The sequence below is a fragment of the Glossina fuscipes genome, unplaced genomic scaffold (genome assembly GCF_014805625.2).
Source record: "Glossina fuscipes isolate IAEA_lab_2018 unplaced genomic scaffold, Yale_Gfus_2 43, whole genome shotgun sequence".
Classification (NCBI taxonomy): domain Eukaryota; kingdom Metazoa; phylum Arthropoda; class Insecta; order Diptera; family Glossinidae; genus Glossina; species Glossina fuscipes.
The window spans coordinates 238,748-251,664 of NW_023998427.1; the positions used below are offsets into that span (position 1 = coordinate 238,748).

The 12,917-nt window shown below is 32.8% G+C and overlaps 1 protein-coding gene across 1 annotated transcript in view; it reads left to right on the plus strand.

Annotated features, from left to right (window-relative positions):
* The first annotated feature begins 9,826 nt into the window (after positions 1 to 9,826).
* The window catches only part of LOC119637178 (alpha-tocopherol transfer protein-like), a 14,286-nt gene continuing 11,195 nt past the window's right edge, over positions 9,827 to 12,917 (plus strand). Inside the window, exon 1 of the mRNA XM_038033033.1 lies at positions 9,827 to 10,175. Within this exon, the coding sequence (XP_037888961.1) occupies positions 10,085 to 10,175 (91 nt within the window). The 5' untranslated portion in view covers positions 9,827 to 10,084. The remainder of the gene's footprint in view (positions 10,176 to 12,917) is intronic.

Below are 12,917 nucleotides of genomic sequence, written 5' to 3' on the forward strand. Positions count from 1 at the left end.
TCATAATCAGTTTGAAATTTCGACCTGGCTCATAATCACATATCTGTCGGTTCTTGGCATTCACAGAAAACACTTCTCCTGCCGCTTCATACTTTCTTTATTCATAATCAGTTTGAAATTTCGACCTGGCTCATAATCTCACATCTGTCGGTTCTTGGCATTCACAGAAAACACTTCTTCTGCCACTTCATACTTTCTTTATTCATAATCAGTTTGAAATTTCGACCTGGCTCATAATCACATATCTGTCGGTTCTTGGCATTCACAGAAAACACTTCTCCTGCCGCTTCATACTTTCTTTGTTCATAATCAGTTTGAAATTTCGACCTGGCTCATAATCACACATCTGCCGGTTCTGGGCATTCACAGAAAACACTTCTTCTGCCACTACATACTTTCTTTATTCATAATCAGTTTGAAATTTCGACCTGGCTCATAATCACACATCTGTCGGTTCTTGGCATTCACAGAAAACACTTCTTCTGCCACTTCATACTTTCTTTATTCATAATCAGTTTGAAATTTCGACCTGGCTTATAATCACTCATCTGTCGGTTCTGGGCATTCACAGAAAACACTTCTTCTGCCACTTCATACTTTCTTTGTTCATAATCAGTTTGAAATTTCGACCTGGCTTATAATCACTCATCTGTCGGTTCTGGGCATTCACAGAAATGTCTATTGATAGTCGAATTTAATTGATCAAATATTGTCTGATACTAGCGGAGTTAATTAACATGTCGTCTGAATTAGGTAAATCTAAAAAGAGCGAGAGCCTTGAAGGAAAATCGAAATTTCAAGCTGTAAAAGTAGTTTCAATCAAGTGTCTTTACACACACACACACACATACACACACTAAATCGTCAAATTTCATACATGTTAATTAAATAGAAGATGATATCCCGACTTCTCAAACCGAATACATATGAATCAAATTTTTGCTTTAATTGCAAATCTGAATTAAATTTTTCACTTAACAAGAGTCAGAAAAACTTTCACGAAGCCCTTAAATACTCTATAATAACTTACATCTAATATAAGTTGAAATTAAGAGTTCAATAAAAATTAAAAATTTTAGGATTAAATTACACAAGACCGTTTCGGGGCGTGGGCAATAGACAAGATGGATGTAATCCAAACTTGGCAGAGTAAATATACATATCAAGTCATTGTTCTGCGCCAAGTTTCATCATAAATTATTGAAAATTAAACTCAAAATACTATTTTTCACTAAACTTTATCGCGAAATATCAAAAATTGCGTATAAAAACTTTTAGAAAATAGGACGATCTTTCAAAAATCATGCGATTTTATCCATTTCGAATCAAAGCGACCGTAAGCGTTCTTACGCGGAAACGTCTTAGTGTACAAGATTTCATCAAAATATCTTGACACTTGCGAGGGAAACCTTACAAACTTGACATGCCCGTGCATTGTAAGTGATTTAGAGTTAAAAACAAAGTGAATGACATCTATGCGCCTGAAGGCCTGAAGCCTGAGTATCTACCAGGAAATTAGACACGATATGAGCTAAGGATAATACGAAAGCAATACTAGTGAAAGACGAAGTAAAGTAAAAATTTGATAAGAATATTATGTTTCATTTTGAACGAGTCTTTGATACCATCGATCAACTTGATGCATAAAAATTTTAAACTAACAATTTTATTAATTCTATGTACGCCACTCAGCCAATCGATAACCTTTTCAAGATCATGATTTAGGCAACACTACGAAATAGAAATTGATAGTTATATATCTATCCAAGTAAATACTTTTGATTATCGCACCGATCTTTTTCCAACTCTTATCAAACTCCGACATATGCGTAGGCTTAGTTGCTTGTGAAGTGAATTCATTTTTAGGCATCAATCAAGAACATAGACGTCAAGTTTCTAAATTCTATATCGTATGGCATTCTAACAGTAGGCAGTAGGTAGACAAAAGAAAGGAATAGACTGGACGATGTAATTAAATCCACTTTAAATATTACGCTCACGCTTTGAAGTCGACTTCGGACCCAAGAACAAATCTAGTGCGCTCTCTACTTACAATACAAAAATCCATATGATGCAATCATACACGATAAGTAAATCTGACCTGCATGTGCAAGGCTAAGGACTAAGGAAGACGCTTCGAATAACATCATTTTAACCATATCAATAATAATAATAAAAAAAAAAAATAAATAAATAATCATTATAAATGCTTTAACATCATCGACAAATTGAAAAAAAATAAACATTAAAATTCTGACTAAGAACGAGGAGACGCGTACGATCAAATATGAGTATGAGTGGGCCCATCAATCGTATTATTGTCTTTAAAAAATTCAAGCACGTCGTCTTAACGGGATAAATAAACCTATTTGGAATTAATTAAATACAGTACTCGTGCCTAAACATAAACAATGATAAATATCAGAAAAAAAACATCCAAGTAAGGCCTGTCGCAGAAGTTTCCCAAAAAACGGGCCGCGCGCATTCCTGTGCATAATTTTCTTCTTTTTTATTATTACTTGAAACACGTGCATTGAACTTCTCATAAAAAGTATCAATTTTTACCGGCTCGAAGACTAGTACGAAAGTAGTATGATTGGATGGACGGACAAAGGTATATGTGGTCAAAACATAACATCCCTTACGTTTGATTTAGTAGGCATCTGATGCTTATTTTCGGATATGAACTAAAACATTCATCATATTCATCTTAGACCCAATTGAATTGATACCCATAACCTCAAATCAATTCATAAATATCGGGAGATATTTGCAAGTCATGCAAGTTGCCATGAAGCATAGTAGGCGCGTTAAAGAGAAGAGAAGAAAACATATATTCACAGCAAGTTTCAGTATTCTGTCTCAATTTGTATGACTATAATGGAGAACAAACTGATGATGTCGAGCGCTGATAGACGAAGAGAGCTAATATTCTTATTTTATGGTTTTCGGTATTCTCAATGTAATAAAGAGAAAGATTTCGTTCGCCTGAAGTCAAATTTTTTTTTTAAATTCCCGCGATATGTATGATAGTTAAACACAATTATGTATACAAACGTATAAACATATCTAAACCGATTTAATAATGTTACCCTCATCATGACAATACTGGGGGATCTCTATAACGGACTCTCTCAATAATACAAAAAGTATGTAAAATATATAAATATGGCTATGGTTATCGGATGGTGGGTTTAATAAAATAATTAACAAATTAATTAAAACGTCTTATTAGCACGATTTAAAACTTATATAGAAATTAAAAGGCAATTTGTTTAAATAAAAATATTAAATGAGAAATAAATCCAAACACAATTAATATACAAACAAGTAAGAAAATTGTATTCGGCGGTAACCGAATCTCGCATACCCACCATCATATTTGTCGCGTTGTACTCTCCAACTTCTTTTAGGTTGCGGTGTCTACCACATCCATTTTAGAATTAATCCATTTTTAGACAGATATTATATATCTGCATTTGAGGAGGATGCAAAGTAGTTTTAAACATTCTGCCTTATTTGTCTTATGATAAGAAAGTGAAAAAAGTACAACTTAATTATTTGTAACTTTGTCTGGGGGCCATGACCGATTGTTTCCATTTTCTGACGTAAAGAGTAAAGTTTTCCGCAAAGTAAATGTAGACAATTTCGTCGCTCTAAGTTTTACAATTTTTAAGTAACGAGCAAAAATCCACAAAAGAAAAATGCAGTTTACGCTCCACTGCGGGCTTCTGCTTTCCTCAATTCCCCAATTTGGCCCATTTTCAATAGCAGCCTGCATGCAGAAATTTTCAATATTTTTACCAAATTTGAAGTTGATATCTTCATTTTTGCGACCAGGACAGTGCCAACAATAAGCATCACACATACGTACAGACGGACAGACATGGCTAAATTATTATATACTTTATAGGTTCTCTAAAGTTTCGTTTTGGCTGTTTTGAAATTTGAATATTATGAAAAAAACAAAAAAAGAAGCAAAATAGCTATACCCTTATCTTGCTGGTAAGTGGTGGGTATAATAAAAACAAAAATATTAACTATATATATATATAAAAACTATGAAAATTAATTAATAAACTTGAAAGGAAGAAGTAAGTCTTGCATACTCATCATTCATTAATGGTAATGCGAAATTTTAAATTCCGTATAACGCTCATATTTTTGCGTTCAAATCAAGTTGAACCACAAGCAAATTTCAATTTTTTATCATAATTTTTTGACATCATTATTATGATGCAAAGATAATAACTTTGAACGATGATGGCTATAATAAGATTAACTTCCATTATATTTAAAAAAATAAAAAAAAATTAAAAAAAAAAAAAACTAAAATAATAATCAAATTAAACTTAATTAATTACATTACCTAATAACATAAAGAAAATACAATGTTCAAGAGTAAGCAAATCTTTAATACCCACCATGACGACTCTAAGAAAATCGAAATAATCGTGTTTATCTAGTTCGCATTATACGACACATTATATTATATAATATTTAAATATAAAAATTCATGTAAAAAATAAGAACAAAAAAAATATGAAAATTTTATAGAGAATATCATCGCATTTGACTTCCTCGGATGCATCAGAAATCGACAAAACTCAATCTTAGTCGAGGCAAATCATTATCGCTTACATATATAAAAAATTTTCACGTCAACTTAATTGAAAAATTGCTTAATTGAAAAATGAGTCTTTCATCAATTCTTAGACTTATCTATAACAATTAAGCATTGGTGCTTAGAATTAGAAGCAACACATTAAGTAGAGACCTTGTCTTAAGCTGTTCGTCCAAAGATATATATACAGCCCCACTTGCAGTAACTTGCCTGCGAAAGTTCCACAAAAGTCCGCAATTTTTGGCGACACGAACACCGGGTGCCCCCAAAGCAGTTGGTAACAGCTCATGTCCGTTATGTGAGATGTACTTGAAGTATTCATGTAATGACTAATAGTGTATGTAAATATACGTTACACAAGTCTCAGAAGGTGAAATGCTCTCATTGCTCTCAAACTTAAAATTCATTTTTCGATAAAAATAAACTTATGCCAAAGTAACTCGAAGATAGCACTTACCGAAAAAAGCAACATAAAAATTAAAAATCGCTTAATTCATGGAACACCGACAAAACTGATTGTTTGCATGGAGAACATGTGCCTCGATTTGTTCCTCGGAGGTTAAGAGCCATAGGGTGTCAGGTGTGACGTATTCTCATGACAAGTGATTTTACGGCCAGAGTCCACGTGAAATTCTCAAAGAGACATCTCTCGATATCTCAGAAATCAGCTTAAAACTTCCAATCTTCAGTTCACCTGTAGAAGCAATTGTCGCACCATTGGTTAATTTAATAGACTCCACAAGCAGTTTCCTGCTTTTGCCAAACATTGAAAGTCAACTTGGAAGCATATATTGGGGCAATAGAGTTTCTTGTCGGTGCTTTAAGAGGCGGACTCTATATTACAATACTAAAGATTTTTGTTTTATCGCCAATGAAGTGAACGAATGACATCTTTAAAGGTTTGAAAACCATACATCTTCCAAGCCACGACATGGCCTGTCATCCACTATTCTTTGCGATTTCTTGTTCAAGTCTTTAAAGGCTTTTTTTTTTTTGTTCTCGTCTCCCAACACAGATATCTATTGATGACATTTATCATTGGCCAGGAAGCAAAGTTTACTTGCTTGTACTTGGACGCAGATTCTTTGGAATTCTGAAGCAAAGAGAGATGGAATGATATAAGAAAGGATGGAAATCAATTCAGATACTAATGGAAGTCTCTCGTATCACCCCCTATGGTTTATAATAGTTGACATTATCAAATTAACCCTATCCACCCAAAGCTAATCCGTTTGTAACTCCTTGATGTACATACAGTACAGTGAGTACAGTACGGTACAGTGAGCAACATACAGTTTTGTGCGAAAAGATTCGGGAATAAATCGTATGTGTTGCGACGCAGCGTTATACGCACGACCCGTGTGGCAAATACACTTAATAATATAAAATCTGACCAACTGAGAATTTCCAAATGTTGTTTACACGATCAAAATGCAAATCCCATTACAAACGGCCAGTGTAAAAACGATTTCAAAGCCCTCATATATTTCAAGGAATTCAATTATACATATATCATAACTCTGCCAAACACTGTGAACCATTTTTGCCCGGCAGTAAATTGAATAAAATGCATTTCTGAAACAAGAGCAACGCAGATAAGTGTAAAGAATGATTACCGTAAACAAAAAGCTGCTAACGTTGCACATTCATCTTTCAGTGTGATGATTGCCTACCTCTATGCTTTATGTTGTAGCACTGACTTTTTCAATCTGATTATATAAGATAATGCATCAACCTGCATCAATCGCCTTTAACGAGAATAGAGGATCAGACAGTTTGATTATCATACAAAGCTTGAGTATGATAAGAAAGAAATATTGTTCATTAAGCGATTGATTGAGTTTGGCGGGTATAAACTTTAACCTAAAATTTGCGGTGGCTAAAACAGGAAAAGACTTGTACGCAGCTTATGCCGCGACCGTCTTCGTGGCCCCGAAAAATTTATTAGGAAATTCGCGACCGATATAATAAGATATACAAATACGCGTATATGGACAGACGGGGACATACAAGTAAGACGGCTACGTGAACAAGACTAAATAATGTTTCTCTCAGAACGGGCTTCGAGATCGTAAATGTAATTGCAATCGGCAGATAGACAGGCGGATCTATATAAATCGTATATACCAATATATTAGCTGTGATAGGTATAAAAGCAATTCAGTTAATAAACATTTTTAAAATGTAGCGAAAATGAAACGGAACAGCTTCTAGAAGAGAAGAGTCGAAAGACGTTCTATTATAAAATGGAACTAGGAATCTCTTTCTAATCCATCATCCATGCATCCATGCATCCATGAATCCACCGCATCCATATATCCATGCATGCAGAAAACGATGCTCCACGTACGCGCACCAAATGCTTAATGCTTACGCGTCAGCAATTTTAAATGTTACGAAAATATGATAAGGAATCATTAAGAATAAGTGAAAAATAAAATAAAACTCCCTGTAAACAAATGTTAACATTTTTGTGCATGAAAATTTCTATAGTATTAGTAACCTTAAATATGTATGGTATATTGTTAAAAGAAATTTTAATATCTTTTTTAAGATTTGATAAATGTCATCAACGAACAAGAGCAAAAGCTTGTTTGGTGAAATTGTAATTGTTATTAATAAATTTTAGTTTATACATATATAAATTGAAAAAGACTTTTCTGTTTCTCTTAGAATTCAATTCAATCATTTTTAAGAACACTCACAGAATGCGTTATAAATGGTATTAAAGCATTGGCAGCATTTGGATTTTGCAGTAAATACTTTTACTGTTAATTAAATGTGAAGAGACTTTTCCGGTTGCACTTAACATATTATTTAATAATTACCATAAAGTTGCACATTTTTCTATAAAATATCAATAGATAACGGAAAAAAAAGAAAAAGTGGCAACTCTACTGTTGGTCATTCTGCCAAAAGCGATAAATATAGGGCGCTAATAACCAATGGCATTACCCAGGTTTTATTTTCGAGTTTATTGCTTTACATATGCAAGAAACGCCCTCTCATTGCTGTCAAATCGGGCGAAAGCTAAATAGCTCGTTTTTTGCGTTAGTATTGGCTTTTCAGCGTTAGTGCTGCCTGTTTAGAGTTGCATTTATACGGGAAAATAACGGTTAAGAAAATTCCAAAATGAGTCAAAAGTCTTACTCGGGGCTGTGTTCCACTTGGGGAAGTTTTATCAAACAAAAATATCGAGAACATTATCTATTTGTAACGTAGCCTGCGCTTTATTGCAGCTCATTGGTATTTTTGGTAATTCCGTGCCGCATAATATGTGTAAGTATTTTTTGGCGCCGAAAATGCTTATTATTTCACTTCACTTCATTCTATCAATTATTTTATGTGATTTGCTTTTCATTTACGTTTGCATAATTTTGTTGTTGATCGTGTCATCTTGTCAAATTAACAAACAAAAATCAATTTTATCGAATTTGGACATCGTATGTCTATTATTTGAATACCATAGCATATACGAATTCTTCGGATATGCAAACCGTTATATGGCAAAAAGACCTAATCGTTAATGTTGCATAATAAAATTGTAATAATTTCGCATAGAAATTAAGTGCACCAGACCTGAATAACATGTCATTTCTTGAAGGCGACCCTCGTTACAATTTCTCATAAATGGCAAGCCATTCACAAAAAAGATTTCACTTTCAATATACAATCATGATTTTTGGTCCGCAGTAACAATTTAACAAAACAATTAGTGATAGGAAATTTCGATCACAAAGGTCTATTTTTTCGATCACCAACATATATATGGGTTACTATGATAGGCAAACCCTTCTAGGGAAAGAAAGTCTACTTTGTATTTTTTTATTACGGAAACTGAAAAATTATAAAATTTCTAGAAATTTTAGGATCATGTCGTGTGATATTTGGAAATTGGTCCTAGAAATAAAAGTTTTTAAAAAGTTGAAAAACTTTTCGCTGACAATTTAAAGGATAAACCTAAATACCTAAATACCTAAATACCGAAATACCTAATAGTTTTATAAACAGGCGTTCATGTGTATTTCGTAACTGCTTTAGTTGGAATCCTATATGACCGAAAATGTCATTTTAACGACTTATCGAAAATTCTACTAAAGAGCGTCTAATGAAATCCTCTGGCGAACCCGCAGACATCGTTAGATTTTTCGCAACCGCGCTCACAAATTGAATGGTAAACCAGGGCCAGGGACTAATCCAATTATAAATTCGTTTAAACAGTTTCAACGTTTCTTGTTAATTACTAGGCAGTGAATGTTTGGATTGATGAATTCAGTTCAGCTTATACTAAATATTGGGATCCCGGCACTACTTGCTGGTTAGGTTAAGTTGCTGACATTACCGATTAACTTTGTCAACAATTCGTAGCTCAATCCCTCAAATTCGTCGAATTACATAAAGTAGTGGAGAAACCATAGAATCAAATAAGATTTAAAACTTTAACCCAAGCACGGAGTTGGAAAGAGGGGCCGTAGGAACATTAAAGTTGCTAAGACACATGATATATCGTCAGTTGATATATTGCACCTCAGTGGTGCAAAGAGGTTTAAGTTGAATTTATCGATATTCCTTTAATAACGCACCTTCAGTATCATCACTTTTGTTTTATTCTACTCCGATACCATCCTATAATTTGGAATTTATGTTTTTGTAATTTAATGTAAACAGCATCAGACCTTTCCCTCCTTTTCTGCCATCTTTATTGGCAATACTTCAAGAGATACATAAGAACGACGTTAATCTATCAATCTATCAATGGATTAAGTGTAATAATTGAATGAAAAGAAACGATCTATTCACTCATAACACTGATATCCATTGAGATAGTCAAAAAAATTTCAAAATTGATAACGTAGCCGCAAGAGTTTTTAATGTTGCGTTTATTTTAGCAAAAGAATACTAAAGTAGGGTTGCCAGGACTGTAGTAATTGACTTAAGTATAGTCAATAATTTTGTATATGTTTAGCTAAGCTGTTCTTTACTTAAAAAGATTCGAAGAAAAATTTGACAGCTTTGTGCAGCTTTGCTTAAGATACAATCTTTGTATCTTGAATCTCCGATATACTAACAACAGCTACAATAGGTTCAATGCACAAAACACTGCAGCTGGCTGCTGCTGGTGTGGTATGGAAAATACGAAAAAAGAAAACGAACTCTATACGTTCACGCACACACACCCACATACACACACCCGCAGTTAATTTAACCATAAAGTCGCGTTAAGAAAACATAAAAAATATTTTTCTTAAGCAAACGTTTGCGAATAACTTCAGTTACTTTAAAGTTATCAAACGATGTGGAACGAAAAATTAATTTAAAAGAAAAATAAATATATTTTTGAACAAAACGCACAAAGAGAGCACGCAACAAATTAACAAAATTAAATATAATTATAAATGGGCAGGCGCTTAATAAACTAATCTAAATCAAATTAATAGATTAAACGATAAAAGCAAACACATGGCTGAAAACGATGATACCGACTATGAGGCGAAAATCGATTATTTACAAAAATGGTTTGAAGACAATAAAAAACTACCAAAAAAAGTTGGTAAGTAAAATAAAAATTCTTTCGATTTATTACTAGTTTAACAGATTAGTTGATAGTAAACGTTTTTTGTATTCATTGATTTAACCGATAATTTCTTTAAGAAAAAAATGAAACAAAATTGTTACACTTAGCGGCCAAAATATATTCTCCCTACCCTTTTCATAGCTAATATCTTTCTAATTGTATAAAAATGTTATCAATTGACTGCTTGCTTACTTGCTTACTTGCTTGCCTGCTCGCCTGCTTGCCTTAGGTAAGAGAAAAGAAATCAGTGCAAACATATGTTTGTGAAGAGTGTGAGAGAAAATGAAAGTACAGTGGCTGGTATAAGAAGTTAACTTAATCAACCGTTTATTTGATTACAACGCGATACAATATACAGGAAAGGTACTTAAATATATACCAAAAATGAAACAAAAGTTTAATAAGCAAATTTCAAATGAAAATGAAATAAACGATAGTAGATAATCTATTACTTATAGCGTATAATACAATACCGAAGAATAGCATACATTACAATAAATCAAGGCCGACCGTTAAATATCCTAAAGCACTTCATCTAATTTATGATAAAATATCAAAAATTGTATTTCGTTTCCATGCAAAGATAAACTTCTCATAGATCAAATTTAGCCAAAGTTCAAGTACTACAAATTACGTTCCGCTGCTATTTATTGATATGATATTGGCTTCAAAAGATAAACCTGCTTCGTCCAAATTTGCATATAACTCATTTTTATGCTGCGTGACTATTATTCTGGGGACTAAATTAAATCTTACAATCGAATTAAAATCTTTTTGCTTAAATGTATAAAAGACGACTTTTCATAGGAACGGTTATATCGCAGGCAGCTTAAAACATTAGTCTAGGCTATTGAAATTTTTCAAATCTACATGATATACGAAATTTATATTATTAAGCGATTTTTGTTAAGAACTTTTGAAAATTGTGTATTTGTTTCACATAATGACTTTTTCAAAGTAACACATCATGCGGATAGCGATCGTATAATCGAAATCTATTATCAGTGAGCATCATCCACGCATCAAAATGCGCCAAAATGTTCTGAACTTTGCTAGGATATCTCAAAAATTATTGAAAGTCTGAACACAACACACGTTGCGGACAGACAGAAAAGCTTACAACAATTCAATAAATTCAATTTTCATACGGTCGATATAAGAAACGGTGGCTCTATTTCAAGTGCTTCTAAGTATTACATATACATATGCGCATAAGCTTAGCATACACAATTTCACAAGTAGCGTAAAACATATTCATAACACATAATCCCTGAGAGATTAAAAGTGACCCATTATTAAGCAGCAAGAAATTACATTCAGTTCGAGTTATTTGTTCTTGAACGAAAAGAAGTTCAGTTGTTGGGGGCCAACTCATGGACTGTCTTTTGCTATTGATGAAAGTTTATTATTCCAGATTTTTGTCTCGTAACCTTTAAAGTTCTCTGGTTTTTTTTTTTCTTTTTTTTAATTAAACTAGTGCTTGACAATCATAATTTTATGATACGAATCGAAAAGAAGTAAAAGATGGGTTAGGTTTTGTGTAAATTTATAGAAAAGGTGGTACAAGTACAGGGACCATCCTTGAATACTTACAGTTTTCTTGGAGGCGTAGCACCTCTCACTAAATATATACATATATATTTATTTTGCTTTGATGGACTTCTTTTAGTATATCGCTACTGATCCCCGACTCAGTCCAATACTTGTCCAAATAAAGATATGTTAAATCTCGCAGATAATAAATTCTCTTGTTGTTGTTGTTTAAGCCACCATACAATTTTTATACCTGATAGTGCCGGTAAAAACGCAGGCAAATATAGCACAGATTTAATTCGTGGAAGAGTACTTTCTCATACGTTAATTCATTTCAGATAAAGTACCAAAATATTCGATAATATATATCTAAATCATTTGAATCATCCTATTCAATACATACATATTCTCTCCCGCCTGCACCTCTCGTACTGTTTTCTTTTCTTTAGATCATGTTATAATCATGTCTAAATCTCTCGCTCTCGTTCTGCAAGAGTACTTACACCGCTTATACTAACGCCCATGTTACAAAACTTTTTCATATCAGATCATTGTGTTACAATGTAATAAAATTTAACATTTCGAATAAAAAAATAAAGAGACGAAATAATCAATCATAAATACGTCATAATATCGAAACTATTTAAGCAGTTGTCCATAGGGTATATTAGATCATTTATAGGAACCTTTGAATGATCAGGTGGCGGCAGAACATTTCTAAGAGAAAAGTAAAAGGTTAGCGTTTATAGAGAGAACATTTTTTATTTACTTTTCATGATCTATACTCCACATGAATACAGATTTTACCGTTAGTCGCAATGATCACAAATAATTCAGGCATAGTATTACGCGCTTATCACTCAATCATCATTCAGCGTTTTGATCACTTTTGAAGCGTAATTTTAATTTGGTGGAGAGCATAAAAATTTTCATTTATTTAAAAAAACCTAAAAAGAAAAAGAAAGAAACCTAAAGAAAAACCTAAAATTATGTCGAACAAACATAATAGCGATATTGAAGAAATTCAATTGGCAACAAAGCACTATTTAATAACGTTAACAGAAATCTGGAGAACAATGTTCGATGATGAATCGTGTAAAGATTATTTAAAAAAATTACTTGAACATGCTTGTCATTACTATCAAGAGTTGGTTGAACAATCTTTGACAAGGCGCTCGTGTATTG